Source organism: Nelumbo lutea, chromosome 7, assembly GCF_056320005.1.
Source record: "Nelumbo lutea isolate HS-2025 chromosome 7, American lotus-T2T, whole genome shotgun sequence".
Lineage (NCBI taxonomy): Eukaryota > Viridiplantae > Streptophyta > Magnoliopsida > Proteales > Nelumbonaceae > Nelumbo > Nelumbo lutea.
Window position 1 is genome coordinate 30,389,100 of NC_142690.1, and position 27,074 is coordinate 30,416,173.

A 27,074-nucleotide genomic window follows, 5' to 3' on the forward strand; every position below is an offset into this window, starting at 1 on the left:
TGGCTGATAGACAGCCTAACACTTAGAAATCTTTAAAGATTATGTTAAAGTTCTAGAAACCCTTCCATTGGCTTTCAATAAATATTTTATTGATTTTTTATCTCTTGTCCATGCTGAGGAAAGCCAGGGAATCAATCCAATTATAGCTTATGTTTTCTCAGGTAGATTTACTAAGCTTAATCTTATTGAGTGTCTTTAGAGTGCATCACACAATTTGTTACACTAAGATCCTAAAAAGATAAAAAAATAATAATAATTGAATACAACTTGATGGGATTTGTAGAAAATTATCTTGGAGCATTTTCAAAGGCATCAAAATCTTTAGTAGCATTCTAGATTTAATACTTGCTTAATACAAAGAAGTTTATTAAAGATTGTTGTACACTTAGATACACCACTACTACTCTCAATGAGTTTGTTATCATCAAAACATTAAAATCAATAATTTTCCCTTTTTATGATGACAAACCATTGATAAAAAATAATAAAACCAATTAAGCATAATACGAGCACCACTCTCTTAGACCATGCTACATAGACATTTAAGTTTAATAATGCACAAAAATTAATAGTTTAGTCAATAAGACAAATGGGTATGGCTTTTATGGGTTTATAATAACTAATAAGCACATGATTCTCCACAATCCACAATCAATGGCTATTCAATCATAAATAATAGTAATCAGCATAGGAATATTTGTGATAGCATTTTTTTCAAATGATATAACACTATGCTCAATAACTAAATGGTTTTAAATCATAGTACATATCACAATTTTATCACATAAACCATTTAATTCCCCTTGAATCATAGAGGGGATTCCATGAGTATTCTCCCCTTAAACATATTCTTCATTTGGGTCACAACTCTCCTTGATTCAATGTGGGGATATTCTTTTTCTTGTCTCCCCTTGATATATATACACACAATTTTCAAGTATATAATATCATATAGTTCTATGTTGATTTGAAAAAAAAAAACAAAGATTAAATTTTCAAATATGCAAGTAGGAATGATTAGGGCAGGGCAGGGAAAATTCAAGGAAAAAATATGGGGATGGGGATGGGGTTTGGATTTCTAGCCCTGATGGGGTTCGGGGCTAGCAAAACCTAGCCTCGCCTCATCTCATAGCCATTCCTACTAGTAGGTGAAATAAGGCTCACTTGACGAACACATCCCTTAATTTCTATGCTTCATGTTTGCTTGAGGAATTGGAGAAAGTAACGGTTAAATGATTATTGCTAATTTCCAATCTATAGTCACTCTAAGTGAGATATATTTCTTTGATGGTGTGAAGATTTATCTCATGCTTTATTTCTTCATTCAAAACCTTTGGTTGGAAAGTCCACATTAAGCAGTAATTTTGGAATTTGCTATGGCATGGTAAGGGCTTTAGCAACCATTCAAAAATGTGCATCCATAGTCCCACTTAGGTTTATCACACATTCAAAATTTCTTCCCTTTTGAGTTTAGATGTTTAGACATCCATACTATATAGGGTCCCTTCCCACAAGGACATATCTTGAAATCCTCGATTCAACGAAAGAATTAATATGCATTCACTATGTATACTTAACCAACCAGGGCATGCGATGAACTTTCTACTTATGGAATCAGTTCCTTGATAACATGGACTTGTTCCATATGGACATGTAATCTATTTTTATCTATAATTCAACTTGTTGATTGATATCTTCTTCCTAGCTTCTTGTTATGGTCTAACTTGATCACATAAATTCTCTTCTTATACTATTCCTCCAAAGTAGTTGATGTTTAATTATGAAATTGTTGGTTGACTACTTGATTGCCAGCCCATTGAGATCTTAAGTGGTTGAATGTTTAAGCTATAGTTGACCTTATTATGAGGACTATATTAATTGACTAATAGCTCATATTGGTCAACGACTTTGGTCTTCTAGTCGATTTATTGTTTATCATCACAAACATGTGTCGACTCTTGGTTGTTGTGATGATGACTTGTAAGGTCTACTGATTTGAATAATTTAGGTTCTACTTTATTTATTGTTAGGTTAGAAGGATTTTTCCTAAAACAACAATAATAACTAATATGACTTTTCCTAAAACAACAATAATAACTAATATGACTTGTTTGTAGTAGTATGAGTTTTTAGGCCTTGACTAGTTGGAGATTGAAGCTTTCATAAACTTAGTTTTGTGAAACTTGTTAGCCTATGCCTTTCCTATTATACTTCATCCTCTATCTTCCTTGAAAACGATTTAAACTTTTAAAGAATTTGGAATACCTTTTGACCTTACTAGGATAACCATTTACTGGAATAGAGAGTCTCATCTTAGGGCAACACCTAGGGTAAGCAACAACTCCTATAAGAAAAAAAAAAAAAAACTCATTGAGAAGAGGGAAAAAAGGCTCATCAAGTTACTCTTTTTTAGACGTTTCCAATTATTGATTATATATCATCAAGTTACTCTTTTTCAAACATTTCCAATTGTTGGTTATATATCAAAATAAATTTTGAGAGATGTAACTTGGGTAACCAAGGCCCTTTAAGCATTAGTGATGTTTTCAAAAATGGTCACAAAAATATTTTGGCTATTTTAATTGGATCTTCTACAAGGGTTGGACTACTAGTGGTGTGGCTCAAAAATAACTTTATTGGTTTTCTAAAATACAAATATAACATGAGAGAAGAAGGATTTGATTCCATGTCAGTGAGAACTACATCCACTCCCTTTACCACATAAGCTAGAGTACTTATATTAATTCACTACATTTTTTTTTATCTTATAATCTTTAACATAGTTTTCTTAAACTATTTTATAAATCCATTTTTATGCTGTTAAAAAAAGTAATTTCCCTAAAACATGTAGCTTAAAATTTGGGTTATAATTATGAAATATGGATCAGTCTAGGTTTATTTTCATAGCAAACTTGCAAAAGAATACTTTGTTAAAATCTTTTGACTACATCTAAATGCAAGATCAACTTTAGATTCATGTCCTCTTATTTGTTGTGGAACACGTATATAAAACTTTTTTCCTTATTAAAACAGATCCCAATTTTCTTGTTAACATGTTATCACATTGAACAAATTTCTAATTACTTTATTCATTTCCTAGATAGTTGTGATTTAGACATAGAGGCATATGATTTGCCTATAAGTATATAAGATGGGATATTTATATCTATAATATTATAAAGTGGATGCTTGCCTAGGTTTTGGTGTAAGTCATAAAAGTTAAATTTGACTATATAACCTTAAACTATATCTTTACCCTTTACTTCTACACGTGCATAACACAAGGCCTCACACATAATGCAAATGTGCTTTTAGTTAACAATGAAAAAACATTATAAATGTTTATTATATTAGCAGCTTAAATGTAAACAACTAAGCATTGAAATTACTAGATATTTTTCTTCCATTTAACCATATCATTGTCATAAATGGTAAAGAAAAACAAAAACACAACTTACTCGCCACGTTGTAGACATGTCACATCTTTTTTCTCACTAGGATTCTTGAAAAGAAACTTAAGCAACTCAGCTATTCAAAGATTGAACTTTTGATAACCTAAAGAAATTGCTTCTTTCAAGTTCTCATCAATATGAAAGACTTTTGTGGTGGTGATGTCCCAGGAACTTGTGCCAAGTTTGGACACTAGGCTCAAACTCTTTCAATAGCCCAGGTGGAGACTTTTCATACCCAACTTCTTCTCTTGCTTAAAATGGATAATAAGAGTAATATTGTATGCCAATGTGGTGTATCTTGTACGCCACTTTTGGAGTTCTATTATAGAATCCCTAGTGAATGTTGGGTACTCTTAAAATAGGGAGCAGCCCTATTCTTCCTCCTAGAATGTTAGGGGATTATTCTTACTTAGGATGAGACACTTGTCCCTGTATTTGACTTTTTTCTCAACCAAATAATTGCTCTAGTGGATCAAGTTCAAAGAGAGATAAGACAAAACTGATTTTATTTTTATAAGAAAATAATAATATATAATAATTGAAAAAAAAGGTTTTGATAGTAAGTGCATGCTAGCTAGTCCACATAGAGCAAATACCTCATCGATCGTGTGGTTATTCCCATTGGCCTATGGATAGTCGTACACGTTGGGGACAAACCCTTGAGACTATTATAAAAATTAGCTAGAAAAATTAAGATGGAGGAATAGTAGCAAAAACTGGCAAAGGGGATGGAATCCCTATTTCAAAAGAAAAAGATGTTGATTTATATTCAACACACGTGAATTGAAACTAGATCTCTGTAAGGCAATAGAAACCACCAAACCTAAGACGCAAATTGAAGAATAACAAGGCACTTAGCATTGTATATATGGCAATCTTTCTTCCAATAAATGGTGGTCAAACTTCCTTTAATTAGTTGTAAGTTAACAATCAATAATAGTTTATAGTGTTGTTGAACCTCTTTCTAATAGATGCATGGTGATGCCCTACAATACAATAGAGTATTAGAAGAAGAAGATGATAGGAGAAAGGTTGCTTTGTTTGGTTGTTCTATTGTTAATGCTCACATAAGTGTTTATTGAAAAAGCAACAAATAGGGTTCCACTAAAGATTCCACAACTGAAGCCGAATACATTGCCACAAGTGAAGCTGTCAAAGAAGCCGTATGGATGAAGAAGTTCATTCATGAATTGGGAGTAGTTCCATCCAACACATCACCCATCCCGTTGTTGTGTGACAACAATGGAGCTATTGCTCAGGCTAAGGAGCCACGATCCCATTCAAAGTCGAAGCATATCGAGAAGAAGTACAATGTACTGTGGGAGATAGTTGGAAGATGGGACATCCTGATTCAGAATGAAGCATCAACGGAGAATGTAGCAAACCCATTGACAAAGCCACTGACGCAAAGTGTTTGAGAAACACATGGAAAGTATGAGACTTTGGCTTATACCAGATTGGACCTAATTGCAAGTGGGAGCTGTTAGATAGTATATGCCCTTAGTTTCAATCAGAATGATGTACATTATGACATTTATTGTAAATGAATAAAGTACATATTTGATTCATGTTCTTATGTTGTGTTTTTGTGTAATACCCTTAAACTGGACACATATGAGACTCGTGTTAGTTTAGAATGTTCACAGCCATTGGATAAATCTGGGGAGATTTATTCTGCTAAGGCTGACACTGGTGTGCCGCCAAGTTGGTTACGGTGGCTTGTCTCAACCGCCAGGGTGAGATCCGAGGCACATGCAGTGTAGGTTACTTGAAACCTTGAACAAGACCAGATTTCCAATATTGCCCTGGACCTTGGAGGTTGATGGGCAAAACTGGAAAGTTACACCTGACCCCTAAACTCAATTATGATACTACACTAGGTATCGGATTGGGCGGTCTTTGATATGCCAATCAGTGAGATCCTTAGGGGGGTCAAAACCTGGGTATGTTGGGATAGTCTGAGAATTCATATGAGTGGGTGATCATAAAGACATGATCAGCCCCTTTGTCGGACAAAGGTAATGATCAGGGATGCACTCTCTTTAATGGAGACCAAGAATGTCGGTATCCGATTTCAATCGTTGGATTTTGTTTTGCAAAATATATTTATATACGGATATACATCTATATTATGGTTTCAAATTGTTTGCAAAAGGTTTTAATTCCCAGGATCCATGTGAGTAGAGAGTGCAACACTGTTCCGTGCAGCCAAGGGAGATGTCCTCTCTTGTCGGGCAGTGTTTGATCATTATGGGCTGAGAGGTTGAGTGTAAGACCATTGAGGGTAATACATGATGGGCTAATCTTGCATCTACGCATAGTCCCTGGGTTTTTATAAGGTGGTTTGGCCCATGGACCACTTACTGTAAGTGTTGGGCCCATTAAGAGCCCATGTGATGGGCTCAAGGGGTTCACTGTCCATAACAGTGTATTCGACCAGGTCTTGTAACAGAGGTTGGGTTGAACCCATGTGGCTAATGTGTAGATCAATGTTTGGGTCCCACGCCATACAAAGAAGCCCAACTGGGCAGTAGTTTGAAAGGTCATTGAGCACATAAGACTTATTGGGCCTAAAGCCCATTTTAAGCCGGTTTAGTTAGACTAATTAAAGAGGGGCGAATTTGGGATTTGGATCAGCAGATAGGATAGGGTCTTATCCTTATCCACTTAGAGAGTTTAGATCCAAATAGAGATTTGGATTTGGAAACCTCTTAATGAGATTAGGAGAGAGCTGATTTAATCTGTAGATAAGATAAGGATTTATCCTTATCACTTAAAGAGAGTCTAGATTCCCTTATTTGAATCAGGAAACTTCTAATGGGATTAGGAGCTGATCTTTTTAAGTCTATAAAAAGAGGAGGGGGCGAATCATTCATTACATGACATCCAAAACCCTAGATATCAGATCTTAGATCATACAGAGAGAAGACAACAAACATTGTGACTACGCCATCTTCTCCCTGCATTCTCCTCCTGTTGCCGCCAACTGCCAGTTCGATCTCCATTGTAGGAGCAATCAAGAAGGGTCTTGATATCAGCCTTTGGAGAAAGGTTGATCTGAAATCATGCTCACAGTCTCCATCGAATTCTTAATGAAGGGATCAGTTCTTGGGAAGAACACTACTAATTCTGCTCCACCCTACACTGTGTCATCTTCAGTGGGAGCAGTCTTTGGAGAATTCTTTGGGCGTGAACACCTTTGTTGGAGGATACTATTTTTTCGTATCAGGCATATCCCTCTCCTACCTTTTGGTTTCAGATCTGGTTCGGTTCTTGGTTCAAGATTGATCATTGAAAAATGTAGTTTTTCTAAAACTGAGAATGTGATTTTCAGATGGAAGAGAGAAATTTTTGAAATTTTGCCCAACCTACCTATAGGGATTGGCCATCCATATGATGGATCTCTCATCCTTTCAACAAGCATAATAGAGAAGTGGAAAAAAATTGTAAAGGGTTTAGACTTCAAGCTAGAGCAAGAGAGGGAAGAGTTTGGTTATCTATATATAATATATTGCTAGACGATAACCATCATATTCTAATAGCCAGGACCTATGTGATGCACATGATTTAATAAAAATTGAAACATAAGGAGTCCATAAAATTGAAGTAGGAGCATAAATGAACATGGGTCAAGTTGATACCAACCTCAAACTTATCTATCCCACCCTGTCCCCACTGTATACCTTGATGGGGATATAAATCCTAATCCCATCCTTACCCCTTCATGGAATGGGGATTTTCGAATTTGCCCTATCCCCACCTTTTGAGTTCTGGCTTCTACTTCAATTTTTCTTAATATAATATATATTATAAAGTATATTATGTTGTTTTGATGAGTTATTGTCATAAAGGGTTGAAACTTGACTATGTTCTTTTTTTTTTGGTAAATTCATCTAATATTTTTATGCCTTGCAATAGGGGTGGTTTAGGGTTGGGGCTAGGGTGGACACATACCACCCCACCCCACCCCACCCCTAATCACCATAACTTTAGGTTTCCCCAAAGCTGGTCAACAGTTAAAAACCCCACTCCAACTGGGGGTGGGGGCAGGTTAGATTGACATCTCTACCTAGGTCTTAGAATTCTCTTGCCCCTCTCTCTCTCTCTCTCTCTCTCTCTCTCTCTCTCCTAACAAACGTATAGGAGGGTGAGAACTCTTGGCATTTAAATTGTTGGAATATCAACAATTGGTGGCACTCAATGATAATTGTTTTTTTATATGGCATGGAACAACAATGAGTATGTGCGTATCTATATAAATTTCTAATTGGGAAGTTGGGAATTGTGTGATGCATAGGCTTTGTTAGGTGAAATTAAAGCAAAAGAAGCCTCTGTGTCCAACCCAAGCATTAATTTTTGGTGATTTAACTATTTATGATATTTTTTATTAATTTAAATTTAAACTTTTTTTGTTTGCAAGCTGGGTTGGGCTTAAGCTAGGCTTGAAATATTAGGCCCAACCTCAACCATGAAATTTGTGGGCATGATGTAGGCCTAGGCTTGAGCCAGGTTAAAATGATCATCCCTAAGCAAAGTTTGTTTAGTTTATTATCCATTTTATCAAAGGAAAAAAAGAAATTCAAAATAAAAAGAAGAAATAGTTAATGGATTTTAAGCAATTTAATGGGAATTATTGAGATGAGAGAGAGTTAACGCCATGATTAATGAAGAGATAATCACAAGGAGTTAATGAGGAAATAGAAAGATAATTAATGATGAAAGGTGAAATCTTAAAGATGATGTGGAATTAAAAATATCAAAAATCAAAAAAAGGAGAAAAAAAAAGATTCCACATCATACCATTCCATTTTAATATATAGATATAGACACCAACAGTTTATGTGAATTTCAGCTTAAAATTGTCATATAGTGATGGATATTCCTTGTGCACTAAGAAATCCCCCCTATATATAAACTTAACTTGTTGTAGTGTTTCAAGTCTATGTAAGTTATGGATAATATTTGTATGGTATTGTCTGTTATGGTTTGAAATGTGTTATTTAACTTAATCTTACTGTATTCTTTGTGTAACTTGTCATGTATTGTTTAAATTATTTATGTCAAATTATAGAAGCATTCTGGTTAACTCATGTATAGGTCATTTTTGCTAATTCATTGCTGGGGTTGTACATGACCTACGATGTTGGTTGTTGTATATGTGTAAAGGCAAATTGGTTAATTTATTGTTACAATGGTATTTGATCAAGTTATTATTGTAGAATTGTTTGATCTAAAGATAGAACTTTTTCTTCAATGTAATTTATAATGCCTAGGAGTTACCATCTTTTCATGTGGCCATTTGTTTGTTTAAAATAATCTAGCACAATTCTTTGGATCAATATTCTTAAAGGCTTACAATGCTTCTTATGTAGCAAGTTATAGTTTGCATAAACCACATTAAGCTAAAGTAACAAGTATAGGATGATGGGTTTTTCTAAGCTCATAAGAAAACGGTAATTTATTAATACAAGAGAACTAGGAGGTATTCCAAAACTTGAAGTTTAGGGGGTGTTCTTTTTTTTTGGATTTTGAGATGGGGAAAATTGGTCAATGGGATTTTGGTTCCCATTGACCAAGAATTCCATGTTCATTTTTCAGATTTATGTGGGGACCAGAGAGAGTTTATTTTTTTGGGTATTACTTACCCGGGTAAGTGATACCCATCTCCTAGGTGGGTAAATAACTTTCTCACCTAGGGGGAAAGTTGCTAGCACATGAATGGGACAAAAATGCCCTTTTAATAATGGATTTTTATGACTAAAATGGTCATTACCATATTTACCTAGAAAATAAAAGAACATGGGTAAATGCACTTACTCGGGTAAGTGTTTTCCAAGAAAAACTTACATAGGAAATTGCATTTACCTGGGTAAATAACTTACCGAAAAGCGAATGAGGCCTTAATTCTTTTTTTTCCGAAGTATAATCTTTTCTATGCCAATTCTAAAATTCTAAAAACAAATTGTAGTTAACAAAAAAGTAATTAATGCAAGTAGCTTTTCAAGGCTTGACTTATTAACTATCTTGGTAGTGTCAAACTTAAAGTGATATGTCCTACTGAAATGGGTTTGCCTTGAAAGATTGAAACTCTTTTAAACTTAGAAAATCTACAACTCATTCAAATCAAAAGCCTTCCTGATGGGCTAAGGCCCGATCGGGCACCTAATCAGCAGCTCAACCATCCGAAAACCTTCCCGAGGGAAGTCTTGGGCTTCAACCATTTGGTGTTGTTATTCAAATTTTAGGTGGAATAGCTAGGAACCACAGCTTAAAATCACCTAGTCCATTGCCAAACTGTTAATGCTTAGGGAGACAATGTGATCAAGCTCTACAAGCAATAAAACAAGGGAAATACATCAATACATATGTGTCATATGATGATCTTCATATCCAATTATCATTTCCTATATGGTTGCTTTATTTTTTTTTTCTAGTTTAAGTAATAATAAGAATATAAGGGTTCAGTTAAAACATATTAATCAAACACCCCATCCAGTTATAAAGAAGAACAAAGAAAACCAAAGAAAAAAAATCACACAGTTTGTTCACTCGAATGACTTCCTTCCTATTCCAATAGGCAAAGAAATGGAGGATTCCACACTTAAATTACTTATTGACTGCATAGACATATGCTTCCCTGTTATCCTCTGGGAGCTGGAATCCTTGCTGGAGAATATAGAGCCCTTGTTCCACCTCAAAGACCCGATGCTTTGGTTTAAAGGAAAAGAGAACCTTTTCTTTAGCTCTTGACTTGGAGTATTCACTAGTGGTCGTCCCTTGGGAGTGCTCTGAGATCTGACTTTAGCTTTGGCAGAAGCTGTTGGTGCCATGTAATTTGGCATGGAAAATGGAGGGCAGCTTGTTAGGCTCTCATCATCCCTCATTAATGGAACATCCTTTGGCAACTCAGCTGTAGTACTGTTTCTTATTGGTTTTGCATGCTTTACTAGGGTGGAGCTGTTTGTGTATGCTGCTCGGCTTGACAGAGCTGGTGTATGGGATGGAGGCTGTGGATTGAGCTCCATAATGGGATTGGATGGAGTTAGTTCATTCTTTGCATGAATGGCCTGTCTTTCTGAGTGACGACCTTGAAGTTGTCGTTCTAGCCAGTTCCACCACCAAGGGTATCCTCCTGATCTAATCTCCATAAATGCTGTTTGAGCTGATTTAGGAGTAGCCTTCCATAACTGTTCAATGAAAAACATACATTATCATGGTTTTAAAAAATGACCAAGAAGCGGAACCATTTTGGCCACCGGGTTAATGGGTCATAACAAGAAAAAATAATTAAAAATAAAAAAGGCAAAAAATCGTTGAATGGGTCGATGATTTGACCGCCCGGGTCAATGGGTCGTTGACCGATTCAATGATTTTTGGCCAGGGACTAGGTTTGGGGTAAAATGGAACGAGTTACCTAGATGGTTCCCGGGTCGAATGGTCTGACCGTCCAGGTCAATGGCAGTTTGAAAATAATGTACATTATTATATTCCACCAATGAGTCCAGGACTATATCATAGATAAAAAAAACTATTGAGTTGAGGCCTTGAGATTTTGACACAAGACCCACAAGTCATGGTAGGTAGGGCTGCAAATTAATGGATCCAAAGGGATACGAGGAGAGGTATATATCCAAATTTGTTTTGTTTATATTCAGGTTTGAATCAAATCTTATCTGTCAGATTATTCAAAATGAGTTTGGATTTTTATCAGATATTGAACAATACTAATAAAATAAAAGGGTCGTTTACTAAAACACCCCCTATAGTTTTCATGTATTTACTATAACCTACTTCATAGTTTTTAATTTACTAGAACACCCCCTATAGTTTGCAATCAACTTAATTAATGGACCTTCCATTATATAATAGTGAAAAATGGTAGTTTTGACTCTAATGTTCATTTGAATAAATTTAATCAAAATAAAATAAATTCAAAACACCATTTTGCCCCTAATAAAACACGAGCAATCACTCTATTTGGTCAATTTTATTTTCTATATGAAGAAGTGTTATGGGTACTTTTAGAATAAACAATCATGTGAATTTGTGAAAGTATAGGGGTTGTTCTACTAAATGACTCTAAATTAAACTAAAAAAATCAAAAAATTATATATTAATAAAAGGATCTAAAAATGACTCATATTGTATATATGTCATGAATAATAATTTTATGAAACATGAATCAATGACTCTTTAGTAAAAATGCACGAAAACATTCAAATCAATTTTACTAATAGATAGAATATAAATTTAAGTATACATATACACATATATATTCTATTGAAACAAAATAGGATTATATCAGATTGGGTAGGTGGATCTATTTTTTATCCAATTATAAAGGGATCAAATCAGATTACCCTTAACCGGATTGAATTATATTGAAATTTGAATTTGGATAAATGGATATTATTTGCAGCTGTAGGTTCTTAGATCCTTTTTCTAGACCACATCTGTGTTTACACTTCAAATACACAACAGATCCATCAATGAAATATGTCTAATCTCCAACCTAATTTGGAATTTATATCAGAAGACCAAACAATAAAAAAAGGTCTATAGTGGGCTAGTCCTAAACCAAAAGTTCATGTTCAGAATTTTGTCCTCAATAGTACCATGTTTTTATGGATAGAACTATGTGCATGAGATTGTTACCTGGTGTGAATATGCATAGGCCAAAGCCCTCTCTCTTTTTATGACAGCCTCCACCTTTCTTTGCAACCTTGCTTCTATTTCCTCCTTTGTGAGCAAGCTATCATCCCATTCCTCTTGGTGTCCTATCTCAGACTATAGTAAAAAAATGGCTAAATTAGAAATTTAACTGATTGATGTTTGTAGTGTAAAAATTAGCCAACATTGGAAGATGGTTGAAGGAATCTCATAAAAATAATTGCCTGTTTGGGAGGGATGAAGCGTAGCATTTTCCAGCTTTTCGAGGTGGGCCTACACAGACAACCTTTAAGCTATTTTTGGTGAAAAATCTGGAAAACCTAAATCAGCTGTCAGTCAGTCATGTTTTTGGGCTATCTGTTTTAGTTTCTCTAGATAGCTTACCCGATTCACCTCAATGCAACTGATCTAGCTTAGCTGAATGTTCAACTCATCCCTCCCAAACAGGCACCAAGACAATCAGTCAATCTTAAGAACTTACTGGTTGAGTCCACTTGCCCAAGATGCTCTCTACTTCTTTATCACTCTTGTCAAAATTTTGCTTTTGGATTTCCAGCATCTGAATCCTCCGTGACTGTATTTGTGTTTGGATTCTCACTAGGAGTTGCATGAACTTCATGGCGTTTATGGTCTGCCGCCTCACGCTTTGCCCTTGCATCACTCTCTGTAGCCTCACTAGACCCTTTAGAGCACGGTAGCTCCTCCTAGCCTATATTACAATGAGCGAAGTTCAGTTTGAAATGGTGATGTATAGTCCATGGTTCATGCCCTAGCGCATTATGACTCTTCACATTATTAAAACATGACCATGCATCAATATATCATACATATACACCCATATGTAAATGTCATTGTTCAACACATCTTTCTATTTGAATAGAAATATATACTACCTATAAACACAATATTAAGGTATGTGCTCCTTCAACTTCAAATATCAAACCCCCATTTAATTTGGGGACCTGGCATTGTACGCACGTGCACATACACACATGTTATGTTATGGTATACTCATATATATGGGCTTGACTATGATACCGGAAAGACATGATATTGTAAAAACTTGTAACCAATCAACTTATATCATAAAAGTGATAATCAATGAAGTGGCGTTTATCAAAATTCAGAAAGGGGGGGGGGTTATTAGTTAAAGTCCTAGTATCATGTCTTACACTATTGGTCCTAAGCTCGAACAAAGGAGGGTTGCATCAAATTGGCAACATACACTAAACTTGTCAAACTCTCATGTTATGTATTCTCATGCTAATGCTAGGGCATTCACTAGAAGCTACCCATTACACCTTTACTTGAGTATAGTGTCAAATGGGCAAGAGTATGCTAGGACGGTCTCCAGAAGCGACTTGCTACAATAATACTCCCTTGTGGTGTTAAATTCACATGAGTTCCTAAATTCTTCTTGAAAGGGTGTGTAAAGAAGCAAGTTGAAGAAACATGATTTCATGTAGCCACTTGAATTTTAGAAACACTAATATGAAAGACTATGGAATGGCTATGCATTATGACAAATTAAAGAAGTAAATAATAGAAATTAAGTAGAGATAAAAGTAGGTAAGATCTAAAAATGAAATTGTAAATATTAAAACAATTAACAATAGAATAATTTTAGTTAGACTTGATTTAGGTTAAGAATCATTAACATAGTTAGTCCTTAGAAGAAAACATTAAAATAATTTTAAAAAACATTGAAAGGATTAATCCAAGAAATTCCAAATGAAAAGAGGGTATTTATAAGTGGACACTTAAATAGACATGTTGGAAAAAGAAGTGCATGGCATGATATATGCATGGAGGATTTGGGTTTAGGGAGAGGAACGAAATAGGAATACAATCCTAGAATTTAAAGTAGCTTTTGACATGGAAATTGTAAACACATTTTTCCAAAAGAAGGATGAATACTTAATACAATTTAAAAGTGGATCAAATTTAAATGAAATTAAATAGATATTTTTCTTACTAGGAGAATAAAGTGAATGATGTTTAAGGATTTCAAAGTTATCACAAGGGCAAGCTTAACCATACAACATAGATTAGTGGTGGTAGATGTGTGCATTAGTCAATTAAAGAGAAATAGGGGTACAATAAGTGTCGGAAAGTTAGGTGGGAGAATCTAAAAAGAGAAAAATTAACACAATTTAGAGATAGGTTCATAATAAACAGAAAATGGGATTTAGATGAAAAGACTAATGATATATGGCTTAAAATGGAAAATTGTATAAAAAAGGTAGCAAAGGATGTTTTAGAAAGATTTAGAAGGAAATGAAAAAGTGTTAAAAAATTGGTGGTGGAATGAAGATGAGTTCGGATTCGGTCCTCATAGAACCGTTCTTACATTGTGCTCACAGTCTTTTACAACCGTGCATTGGGAATACATCTCCATAGTTGTATGTTTATTTTCATGGGAAAATATTATGCACAGTTGCAAGGGACTGTGCGAACGTTGTGAGTACCAAATCCAATTTCAATGAAGATGTTCAAAATATAATTAGATTAAAAAGAGTAAGTTATAAAGATTGACAAACATTTAAAAATAAGGAAATTTTGGGAAAATGTCGAACCTCACGAGAGGAAGTTAAAGAGAATGTAAGTGAACTTAGATTTAAGACATACAATGAGCACTAGGTTAAAAAAAACTAGACACTAAAGGAAAAAAAGATAAAAACTAGTAAAAATGAGAGAAAGGATAGGTAAAGATTTAAACCATATTGTGTATTAAAGGGGAAGATAAAATAAGTCTTAGTAAAAGACGAGGAAATCAAGGAAATATAGAAAAACAATTTGCAAAATTATTAAATAAACATGTAAAGGGCATTTGTAGAGGAGATATTAGTTGTAGTAATTACTAATGGTGTTAGAAATAACATGTACCTTTGTAAATTACTAAAGTGAAAAGGTGCTAAATAAGATAAAGAAGGAAAAGACATTAGAACTAAATCGTATTCTAATAGATGAATGGAAAGGTATGGAAGGGGGAGGTTTATTATGACTAATTAAGGTATTTAATAGGATTGAAGAAAGAGCATGGTGCTAATATTAAAGAACAAAGGTGATATATAAAATTGTAATAACTATTGGGGGGGGGGGTTTAAACTTATGAGCTACACTACGAAATTTTGTGAGAGAATAATTGAGCAAAGGTTATGCCATGAAACAAATATATTAGAAAACCATTTTGGGTTTATGCCAACGAGATCAACCATGGAAGCTATTTATATTTTGAGACAATTGATAGAAAAGCTTAGAGAGAAGAAGAGAGATCTCCATATGGTTCTTATTGATCTAGAGAAAGCATATGATATGGTCACTAGAGAAATAATTTGATGAGCCTTAGAAAAGAAAGGATTTCCTAATAGGTATATAGATCTAATTAAGGATATGTATGAGGCTGCAATAACCAATGTTAGAACTAGTAATTGGAAAATCATATAGGACCAGTTCGTTAGATTGATTGAGTCATGACCTAGGACCTTGGCTGGTTTAGTCTTACCCCAATAACCACTTTCACTAAAAAACCGATGAAAACCAACTGATTAACCAGTTTAATTGGAAAACCAATGAAACAGTCTTGGTTTTATGAAACGCCTGGATCTTTAATCAATTGAAATTTTAAAATGTGTTTAATAAGATTTGAACCCATGACCTCTTATCTTCATATATTGTTTAATTAATGACTCTTTGTTGTACATATTACTTTATTATGCATGTATTTTAAAGAAAATATAAATTAAGAAACTTGAACTCTAGTTATTTGCTTTACAAATTAAAGAACTTACCATCCATACACCATATTTAAGTATATTAAAGTTATAATATATATTAAATATAGTATTTATTTGACCTATATATATCATCATAGTTTGACCTTGGTTGAACCTCTCCCTTCTCTAGGTCTATGACCGGTTTGGTTCTCAAAACATTGGTTGGAATACTTGTGGGAGAGACATCAAATTTTGCAATTATGATGGATCTTCGCAAAAAATTAGCACTTACCCTTATTTATTTCCACAAGGGCTAGAATATTGATATGCCCAATACCTAAAGTTGGGTATTGGTGATCATATTAATATGATCGGCATTCCTTTTTTTATTTTATTAACATTAGAGGGATGCCATCTATTGTCCTAGAGTTGTAAAACTTTTGAATCTATTTATCGGTGTATCCATGCATATCTTGATGCACCAAAAGATTAAAATATCAATGTGATATACCCTTGCATTAGGCATATCGTATCTATATTGATGCACCTATATACACATGGATACATAGATACACAAGAGTTTTGAAACTTTGGGATGACAAATGGAACCCCTTTAACTTTAATAAAGTAAAATAAAAAAGAAATAAAAAGTGGATGTCAATCATATAGAGACACACGAATACCCTAATTTTGGGTATTAGGCATATCAATATTTTAATCCTTGTGTAAACCAATATGGGTACGATATGCTTGATACACCTAATATGAAGCATTTTGTATCCATATTTTAAATCTTGTATTTGTAAAACACATCCAAGATGAGGTTCCATGGTGCATGTTATTGTTAATGATATTGTTTTTGATGAAATTGAAGGATTAAATGCAAAATTAAGTTTATAGACAAATACTCTAGACATAATCACTTTTAAAATAAGTATGACTAAAATAGGATATATGATATGTAATTTTAATAATAATTGGAATGTAAATGAGGATACACTTGGGGTTGGAGATTAAATTATCAAAAGATAATGCAAGGTGATCTTTTTTGGTACCTTGGTTCAATAATTGATGGCAAGGTAGAGACTAAGGAAGATGTTGCCCATAGAATTAGAGTGGGATGGTCAAAATGGAGAGGTGCATTTAGAGTCTTATGTAATATATGGGTGCCACTTAAGTTGAAAGGAAATTTTTATAAAACTAGTTAAAAGGCCAAATATGTTTTGTGTGGAATAAAATGTTGGACAGTCGAGACACAATATATCTATAGCATAAATGCATATGTTGAAATGTATGAGTGAAAAAATTAGAAAAGAAATGATAAAAAACCAAGATATTGGAGAAAACTTAAGAATAACTCTAATAAGTGATAAAATGAAAGAAAGTAGACTAAGATGTTTTGGTCATGTGCATAGAAGACCACCAATAGTGTCCGTGAGAAAAATTGATCTATTTGCAAGTTGAAGGGGGTTAGAAGGGCTATGGGTCAAAGTAGTAAAAAATGATTTAGGTGTAGATAATTTAACAATGGTTATGGCATAAAACAGAAAGGAATGGTTATATATACCATGGTTTTAAAAATAGAACCATTCTGGCCACTGATTTTCTGGTCGACGGTTCGGTCGTCCAGTTCGAACGGATGGCCCGTTTTGATAACAAAAATAAAAAGATAAAAATAAAAAATGGCCAAAAACCATTGAACGGTCGGCAGTTTGATCATCCAAGTCAATGGATCGTTAACGGATTCAATAGTTTTTGGATAGGGATCAGGTTTGGGGTAAAATGGAACCGATTGCCTAGACGATTCCCGGGCCAAACGGTCCGACTGTCCGGGTCAACGACGGTTCAAAAACCATGATATATACATGTAGTATGCACAATTTTTATGGAAATCATATATTCACCTTCCCAGGTGAGTTAATTCAAGTAATCCTTAAAATATGGGGGCATTAGATTACCATGTAACCTCTAAAGGCTGCTTGGATCTTTATAGCTGAAGTGTTGAAATTGTTTGGAGGGCGTGCTGCTTTGCGTTGAACTTCTTTATGGTGATTAACTGCAACCCTGGAAGCCATAGGAGGCATGGAAGAGAGAAGTTTCTGCTGTTGATGGGAAGATGTTGGATGCATGAGAGGTATAGAAGGTTGAACCTTTTGCTGTTGGTTGGAAGACATTCCGTGCATGGAAGGTTGAACCTTTTGTTGTTGATGGGAAGACACTGGATGCATCTTTTTCTTTTCTCTTTCGGCATCTCCCAGTATTTTCTCAATGCTGCTAGGTTTTCTATGGAGAGGAATGAATGAACTGCCATCTCCATGCTTTAACTTCCGTATTCCCCACTTCTTCTTTTCCTTCACACTTAGTTTCTCTGATCCCTGTGCTCAATCATCATAATGAAAATATTAGTCCCCAAATTGAATGCAATAACTCATGCAGGTTTAGCCTTAAGGTGATTAAAAGGAAATAGATGAACCAAAGCCCTAGAGATCAAATCAGCCCCCACAAGACTGTGCCCCATAACGTCCCACAGTATTCCTTCCTGTATTAGAAACATTTCTCAATGATAATACCAGAAATGATAATGTCATCATCTAGAGATGTTTCCAATACACGGCAGGGGTGTGGGGCGTAGTCTTGTGAAGGGCTGATTTGAACTCAAAGCCCTAATAATTGAATGAGGTAACTACTTACATTGGCTACCTTCTCTTTAGGGTGTGGTAATAGAGCTCTCTTGATTGCAGAAAACCAACTTCCTTTCTTCCCCATGCTCCTATCATTAGATAAAAATTAGAAACCAAAAAAAAAAAAAAAAATACATTACCTAGTTATGGCTTCACAAAAACCAAGAAGAAAAGAACAAACAGAAAACACACAAACTTTAACTTGTTTGGGTTTTTTTTTTTTTGTATAAAAGAAAATTCCTGTAAGAATAAAGATCCATTAATTATTTGTTTCTTCCTTTTGCCTCAACTTTTGCTTGTAATTTGTCCCTTCAGTACAAGACACCTTTCATCACATCTATTGGTATAAATTTAAAGCTGATAAATCTAAAATAGAATATCCATGCAACTTCCATGCGTACAATTAGGGGTGTTAATGGGGCTGGACCCCGTCCAAATCAAAATCAATTTAGACAGGATTGGATGGACCAAAACAATGTTAAATTGGACCAGTCCAGACTCAATGGTCCAAAATATTTATTGGATTGGATTAAACCTGGTCCATCCATAATGTATTTATATTGGATTGGGTCAAGTTGAATCATTGAACTGATATCCGTTCCATCATAGAAGATATATAAAAATACAGGTGTCAATGTACCAGGCTCCGATTGCAACAAATCTAAATTAAAGCCAATTTCAACAGATTGGATAAACCAGACATTGAATTGGGTTCAAATTATTCATGATTGGATTGGGCCTAGTCCATTTGTAATGGACTCGTATTGGACCGAATTGGACCAAATTTCACAACTTGTGGACAAATCAGTTGATGAACTAAACTACAATCATGGGATCGAAGGTTTCTCCCATTTCAACCACTAAAAAGGGGTTAAAGACTTATGAGATAGCCTTCTCTATTTCGAGTTTTCGACAGTGTCCGTTAAAATTCTGCCCATCTGCGGCTATGGGTTTCCAATTGGGGGGGGAGGGGGGTTGAAAAAACTTGATAAATCAATCAGTTATTGCTTTTCAGCTCTGTATTGAACACCATTAATGAGTGTCTCCACACAATGAAGGGATGAATATAGGCACAATTAAGAAATGAGTATCGTATTTTCTGAAAGAATTAGTACCTTGACTAAAATTCAGGCTTCAGGTCCTTTCATCTTGGAATTCTTGAACTGAAGGAGAGAAAGGTGATGAACTTGGCTCTTTAACCTGTCACAATCTGAGTCCTTCCTTATAGAAGAGGAAGAGGGATGAGTATATATTATTCAGCTTATAAAAAATCTGAAATTTTGATCAGGATAAGAGTTAGTAAGATTTCCACAATTGGTGAAGCAAGAAAAGAAGTTTATTATTTCTCCAAACTTTGCATGCTAAGAGTTTTTTTTTTTTCTTTTCCTTTCTAAGATAAGAACCATAAAAAGCAAATTCTAAGGAGAGAACTCTCAAGATATCTCATCTGATAAAATTAAGAAAGAACAAAAAGATGGAATTAAAAGGGAGAATTAATACCTGGGCCGACCTTCAAAGCTTCAGTTCTTTCAAAAGCTGTTGTTGTGCAAAAAGGAGAGAAAGGAAAGATGTTACTAGTCTTCTTTCTCTGCCCAGTCTCCCTTCCTATACCAACTGCATTTTTCCTTCATTTCCTTTTAACATTAGTTTTTCTTCCTTTTCCTTCTCTCTAGACTCTAGTCTCTAGTCTCTGGAGCTTTGAATCTTCTTCCTCTCTGCAACAATCAAATTTAGTTTTGAATCCTCCTTCCTGACATTTTTATGAGGGTAAATTTACAAGTTTTCTTTTATTTTGATGATGGGGTGGTGGCCGCTTTTTCACTCCATGACCCCCAACCAACTTTACTTGAGCAGAAAGCCTGCTTCCAAACAGGAATGCCAGTTTAAAAAACAGTTAGGTCGCTCTCTTTTGATTAAAATAGCATTCTAATGTTAGGAGGATATTGATATTTAAACCATTGTTGGGAACTTTTGGGCAACTACCAAGAAAACTGGTTACTTAGGCTGAACCCAATTGATGGATGTGTGTCTGTCGGGCCATGGCACTCAATTGGAGCCATGTGTTCTCAGCCTTTGGATCAAATTAATTCTAAAAACTTAAGCTGGGTGTAAAGTATATGTTGTATATATACTAGTAGTATTCAGTAATAAAGAGAGAGAGAGAGAGAGAGAGGTAGGTGGTTCTACATTGTTCCAGGCTGTTGAATCCTTACTTATGCATTTTTGATGAATCAAGAGTCCGAAAAAAGTGTAGATTAATAGATAAATAAAAGATGTAATATATTTGTTCTTTGGGTAAATTATAGATAGGTATCTGTACATTGGGGATAGTGATAGATAGGTATCTGTACTTCGGGGACAGTGATAGATAAGTATCTTGAACTTTCAATTGCAACATTTGAGTACCTTGAACTCTCAAAAATAAACACTTGGGTCCATCAGTTAGTATTCCGTCAATTAAACATTATATATTGTTCAAAGTACCCTTCTCGTATATTTTTGAGACCATTATACGAAGTAAAATCATCACCAAAGAATATCATCATCAGAAAATTTGAATATGTAATTTACTATCCATGTGAGAATGTCATCATGGTGAGATGTTCGATTACCTAAAAATGATCTTAGAAATATACGAGAAGGGTGTTTTTGACATTATGTAATGTTTAACTAACGGAATACTAAGAAATGGACCTAAGTGTCAAATTTTGAAATTTCAAGATATTCAAGTGTTGCAATTGAAAATTCAGGATACCTATCACTTGAGTACCTTGAACTCTCAAAAATAAACACTTGGGTCCATCAGTTAGTATTCCGTCAATTAAACATTATATATTGTTCAAAGTACCCTTCTCGTGTATTTTTGAGACCATTATACGAAGTAAAATCATCACCAAAGAATATCATCATCAGAAAATTTGAATATGTAATTTACTATCCATGTGAGAACGTCGTCATGGTGAGATGTTCGATTACCTAAAAATGATCTTAAAAATATACGAGAAGGGTGTTTTTGACATTATGTAATGTTTAACTAACGGAATACTAAGAAATGGACCTAAGTGTCAATTTTTGAAATTTCAAGATATTCAAGTGTTGCAATTGAAAATTCAGGATACCTATCACTTGAGTATTTTAAACTCTCAAAAATAAACACTTGGGTCCATCAGTTAGTATTCCGTCAATTAAACATTATATATTGTTCAAAGTACCCTTCTCGTGTATTTTTGAGACCATTATACGAAGTAAAATCATCACCAAAGAATATCATCGTCAGAAAATTTGAATATATAATTTACTATCCATGTGAGAACGTCATCATGGTGAGACGTTCGATTACCTAAAAATGATCTTAAAAATATACGAGAAGGGTGTTTTTGACATTATGTAATGTTTAATTAACGGAATACTAAGAAATGGACCTAAGTGTCAATTTTTAAAATTTCAGGATATTCAAGTGTTGCAATTGAAAATTCAGGATACCTATCACTATCCCCAAAATGCAGGGTACCTTGTTCTTTTTCTGCCTTTATCAAACTCTGACTGATCAATTGGAAGGTTTATATTGACTTGTGGAGGGCCCATACTCCACCGCATACACAGGGAATAAGTGGGTTCACACAATGCATAATCAATTGAACGGTCCAGATTAACTTGCTGAGGGTCCATGCTCCACCTCATTCAAGGAATAAGTGAGTTGTCACATGGTGCATAAATTAATCTACACTCTTGAGGAGGGCCCATGCTCCATCACATACAGGACACAAGTGGAAGTGGGTTGTCACATGTTATTCATTGGATGGCTCAGATTAACCTTGGAAAGCCCAAATGTAGTGGGTTGTCACGTAGTGGATAATTAATTGGACGGTCCAGGTTAACTACAGGGGTTAGTAGGTTGTGAAGTTGGCGCTTATCAATTCAAGGGCATTCCCCTAAATGGTCGAGACTATTGGAAATTCTTGATTCGAACCGCCAAATTCAGCCATTGAAATTAGAATCTGGGGTTTTATTATGCATTCCATCTTATAAATTTGTATGAGTTTGTACAACTGGAAACAATGATAAGTGAGGGAATTTATTACAATTCAAAGGGATAGTGTTGTAGTAGAAGGAAGATTTTAGATGATACATTTAGAAAACCAATAAAAATTTGTAAGGGAGAATAGATCATAAATTTCTCAAAGAGGTTAGGACTACAAAGGTATAAACTTATACTGCTCTTAGGTGGCGTTTGATAAATCTGAAAAGTTAAAAATATATTAAAAGTGTTTAAAATCTGAAAAGAGCTATGATGCTTTTCTATTTTTTAGATGTTCTGAATAGATAATGTTGTTTGTGTTGGATAGTCATTCGGCATCTGAAATTTGATAATTTTACCATTTTACCCCTAAAGCAGACTATTTGATAATTTTGAGTTCAATTTCTACTATTTTATATTAAATAATTTATGAAATTCAAAATAATATAAAGAAAAAATAATAAATAACACATTTAAAATTATTAAAAATAACTGATGACTAATAAAAAATATTAAGGTAATTAATACTTAGAAAAAATTAAAATAATTAATAATTAAAAAATAACACAATTAAAATTAAAAAAATAATTATTAAGTAATAAAAATAATTAATAGTTAGTAATTTACACAAATAAAATTTAAAATAATTACTAATTAAAAATTAATAATTATAAAATAACACAATTAAATTTAATAAAGATAACGAATGAATAATAAAAAATAATTAATCGGTTTCGGCCTTTTGGGCACTGTTCATCATCGTTCTTGTTGCAAAGGACGAACAGGGGTTGCGGTATTCCTATTCCCCCTCTAAACTCTCTGGTTATTTTCCCTCTAAACTCTCTCTCTCTCTCTCTATTTCCCCTCTCTCCCCTTCTTCTTCTTCTTCTTCCTCCAAACGCCCAGATCTGTTGTTCATCTTCTTCCTCTTATCACCGAACAGAGAGCGGCGGGGAATTGCGGCAGTAGTTCCAGCCAGTTTACTTCCATCGACCGATCCCAGCAACACCAGTTTGCTCTTCCCGGAATCGAACCTGGAAGAGGAGGACATTCGAAGCTGAAGCGGATCGGTTTTGGGGACTGTTGATCATCATTCTCGTTGCAAAGGCCGAACAGGGGTGGTGGAATTCCCCCTGTCCTCTCTCCGGTTATTCTCCCTCTAAACTCTCTCTTTATTTCCCCTCTCTCCCCTTCTTCTTCTTATTCTTCTTCTTCTTCTAAATGCCCAGACTTGTTGTTCGTCTTCTTCCTCTTATCACCGAACAGATGGTTGTGGGGAACTGCAGCGGTAGCTCCAGTCAGTTTTCTTCTATCGGTCGATCCCAGCTATTCCCGGAATTGCACCTGCAAGGGAGGACGTTCAAAGTTGAGACCTATTTTTTGTCTTTTAACACGGTCTGAAAATGCATCTGACCGCATTAAGGGGTTGTCTTTCGATTTCAGATATGAAATGGAGTTTCAGACACATATTCAGACCAGATTCCAAACGTCCATAATATCTGAAAAACAATCTTTTGAAGTCTGAAAAGTGTTACCAAACACCACCTTAATCGTGTTCTCTAGCGATCTGCAGAATTTATGCCTACATTGGTTGACTTCTAAATCTTTCAGATGATCCTTCTTTGAACTTCTCTTAGGCCATTTCTACATCTCCAATCTCTCCTCAATTTCCTCAGCCGTTCAGTAGTTTTGCCAACTCGTTGGTTCTGGGCTCAACGTCTTCATTGAAAATCAAAATCTTTGGATGTTTTAGATAGGGATGAATGGAAGAAGAATCTCTTTATTAAGGTGATTATTGATAGACAGATCAGTGTCCAAGGCTCAAAGGAGAGTATCTTGAAGATTAGGAAAGAGAAAGCCAAAACCATTGGTGATTTTGGGAAAGACTCCTTGGTAAATGTTACTATCCCAAATATGACGTAATGTGAATTCTGTCTACTTGGAGGGAGACGGAGACCTTGAAAGACGTAACTCTCAATTCAAAAGACACACGGGCATTTACAAAGACTCTTACCGATTCAATTAGATAGTACATACTTGTGCCTAAAGATTTCAAGTAGCAGCCTTTCTTTTTCTCCTTCTAATTCCTAGATAGATGGGCCCACTAATGGATTTTATCTTTCAACATAGCCCATGCTGCTTCAAAATGATTTAATTATCAGTCAACAATGTGAATGTGATCGAGCGCCTTCAAGCTACTTACTTGGGGGATGTTTAGAACTGTGGCAAACGGTGCCACGTTGGATATACATAGGCATTTCAACAAATGTCCGTGTGTCTCATTGTTTGCTTCAGCTGATTAGCATCGGTGAATCGTATCACCCAATGGTTGATTGATGTGTATCCTATGTGGTGTTTATCTGTAAGCACATACAAGAAAAATGGTAATGAAAATCACCTTACCAAACAGTATAGTGTTGCTCATTGCCTACATGGCAAAAGCGTTTTTTTGTGAAAAACGGATCTTGGAAGCATGGGTGTTTTTTCTTGAAAATTGGTCCCAAAAAGCGTCCATGCTTCTAAACACCATGTTGATCGAGCCGACTTCTAGGTTCACTTTTCGTGCTTACTCGTAGGTTATTTGACAACACCAATGGCTGGCAGGTGCTCTAGCCATGAAGTTTGGAATCCCTTTTCCTATTTCTTTTGATGATGCTTTGAAGTGGACTAAATATGCTTAGGTGCGGGTGAATGTGGATGCCAGGTAGCCTCTGATACACATGGTTTCCTTAGAACTACTACATGTTTTTCAGGAATTTACTTAAATGGGAAACATTTACCTGGTAAGTGCATTCACCCATGTTCTTTTATTTTCCAGGTAAATAAGATAGTGGCCGTTTTAGCCATAGAAAGCTATTATCAAAAGGAGTAAGTTTGTCACATCCAAGTATTGGCAACTTCCCCTCCAAGTGGAAAAGTCATTTACCTACTTGAGAGATGGATATAACTAGAAAAATAAAATTTCCATGAACCCCACATAAATTTGAAAAAAGAACGTGGGTATCTTGGTCAATAAGAACCAAAATCCCATTTACCGACATCCCCTTCTGAAAATCCAAAAAACAAATGGGCCCTAATGTAGGAGCTTTAGGTAGGCCAGTAGCACAACGACACGTGGCTGAGGGTGGTGCGCAGCACGGGACCAAGTATAAATAGGGGACAACCCCCTTAAGGTAAGGGATTGGAATCTGGACACCCGCTACTCCGAGCTCTCTAGTTTCTTGGCAACCTCGTATGAGCTACTTCACTCAGGCCTTGTCTGCCCTCTTCGCCACGTCCCTACTAACTTGCCCGTTGAAGTCCATGCCTCGGGCATCGATCTGGAGCCTCTGACTTTTACTTCCTCTACAGGTCGGACACCACAGGTGCTCGACTCCAGCCGACCTCGGACACTCGCAAGTGCTCGGCCTTAGTTGACCTTGAACCCCTCCATCAACCAGCTCGTCTCGGAAGCAAATTTATAGAGTTGTCCCTAGCCTATCCTGAGCATCAATAATTGGTGTCGTTAGTGTATACGTTCTCGTTTCAATCGAGTGGCCGACTGTAGCATACAACATTCACCAGGTTTACATGTTCAGACTGGACGTCAGTCCAAGTAGGGGTGTTCATGGGTCGGATTGGGTCAGTTTATTGGGGTTTTCCCACCCGATCCAACTTGGTCGGGTTACCTGAGGTGGAAACTGAAACTGACCCACTGATAGACCAAACTGACCTGGTCGGTTTGAGTCGGGCTGGGTCGGTTTGGGTCGGTTTCGGTTTTGCTCCTGTACAAAAGGACACCTAATTGAATTCTAATTGTAATTGCCTAATGGGTTGCTTATTTGGTGAAAAAGATTATAGAAAGTTAGAAACTAGGATATATTGCCTATTCTAATTGTAATTGCCTAATGGTCCTTCTAGTTCTAGTAGAAGACTAGTTATAGTTAAGTAGGAAACTACTCAAACTAGGAACTACCGAACTAGTAGAAGACTAGTTCGGTTCGGGTCGGGTTGGTTTCGGTTTTCACACAAGAAAACCAAAATCGACCCGATATAATGGTTTATATATTTTCCCAACCCGAAACCGACCGGTACTGATGAAAACCCGGCCGACTCGGGTTGGGTCGTCCGGTTTGGTCGGGTTGGGCATTCTTATGAACAGCCCTAAGTCCAAGGCACACGACCCTTGGAGGTTATATGCCTAGTTGCTAGGTCCCTCTTGGTCGAATGGTCGCGGTCTGAAACCTTAACCTAGGTTATATGCCTAGACTGGACATCGACCCAAGGCATACGACCCTCTGGAGGTCACATGCCTGCTCACCCCTTTTTTTTGCAAGGGATCTAAGGGACCTCGGTCACAATTAATGGGGTGGCCCTTGATATTGGCCTCAGCCTTGGAAGACCCTCCCAGCGTGCAAGTCCTTATCCAGGTTGAAGAGCCGACATCGACCCTCTGCTTATCACAAATCATGGTAGAATAGACATGCTGAAGGGAACAATGCCACCTCACTAGGACAAGGGTGCTCTGCGACGCTGACTGGGCACCACACTAAGCCTC

At 35.6% G+C, this 27,074-nt stretch overlaps 1 protein-coding gene across 5 annotated transcripts; it reads right to left on the reverse strand.

Moving 5' to 3' along the window:
• Window positions 1-9,804: 9,804 nt before the first annotated feature.
• LOC148845949 (protein IQ-DOMAIN 13-like) lies at window positions 9,805-20,282 on the reverse strand. Of its 5 annotated transcripts, none has more exons than XM_088953449.1 (7): window positions 20,020-20,282; window positions 19,635-19,736; window positions 18,530-18,608; window positions 17,797-18,213; window positions 12,604-12,831; window positions 12,108-12,239; window positions 9,805-10,639 (listed from the first exon to the last, which is right to left on the reverse strand). In XM_088953449.1, the coding sequence occupies exons 3-7, from the start codon at window positions 18,602-18,604 to the stop codon at window positions 9,998-10,000; spliced, it is 1,494 nt and encodes a 497-aa protein (XP_088809575.1). In that variant the 5' UTR covers window positions 18,605-18,608; window positions 19,635-19,736; window positions 20,020-20,282; the 3' UTR covers window positions 9,805-9,997. The 5 variants fall into 5 exon arrangements, with proteins under 5 accessions (XP_088809575.1, XP_088809577.1, XP_088809579.1 ...); XM_088953451.1 differs by having other exon boundaries at window positions 19,635-19,791; window positions 20,020-20,271; XM_088953453.1 differs by having other exon boundaries at window positions 19,635-19,729; window positions 20,020-20,251.
• Between the last annotated feature and the right edge of the window lie 6,792 nt (window positions 20,283-27,074).

Excerpts from the sequence above, each read along its gene's own strand:
- LOC148845949 (XM_088953449.1), bottom strand. The coding sequence starts at position 18,604 with ATGGGGAAGAAAGGAAGTTGGTTTTCTGCAATCAAGAGAGCTCTATTA. Across the intron at positions 18,214-18,529 it reads CTAAAGAGAAGGTAGCCAAT|GGATCAGAGAAACTAAGTGT; the intron begins GTAAGTAGTTAC and ends GATTGAGCACAG. Across the intron at positions 10,640-12,107 it reads CCTATGCATATTCACACCAG|TTATGGAAGGCTACTCCTAA; the intron begins GTAACAATCTCA and ends TTCATTGAACAG.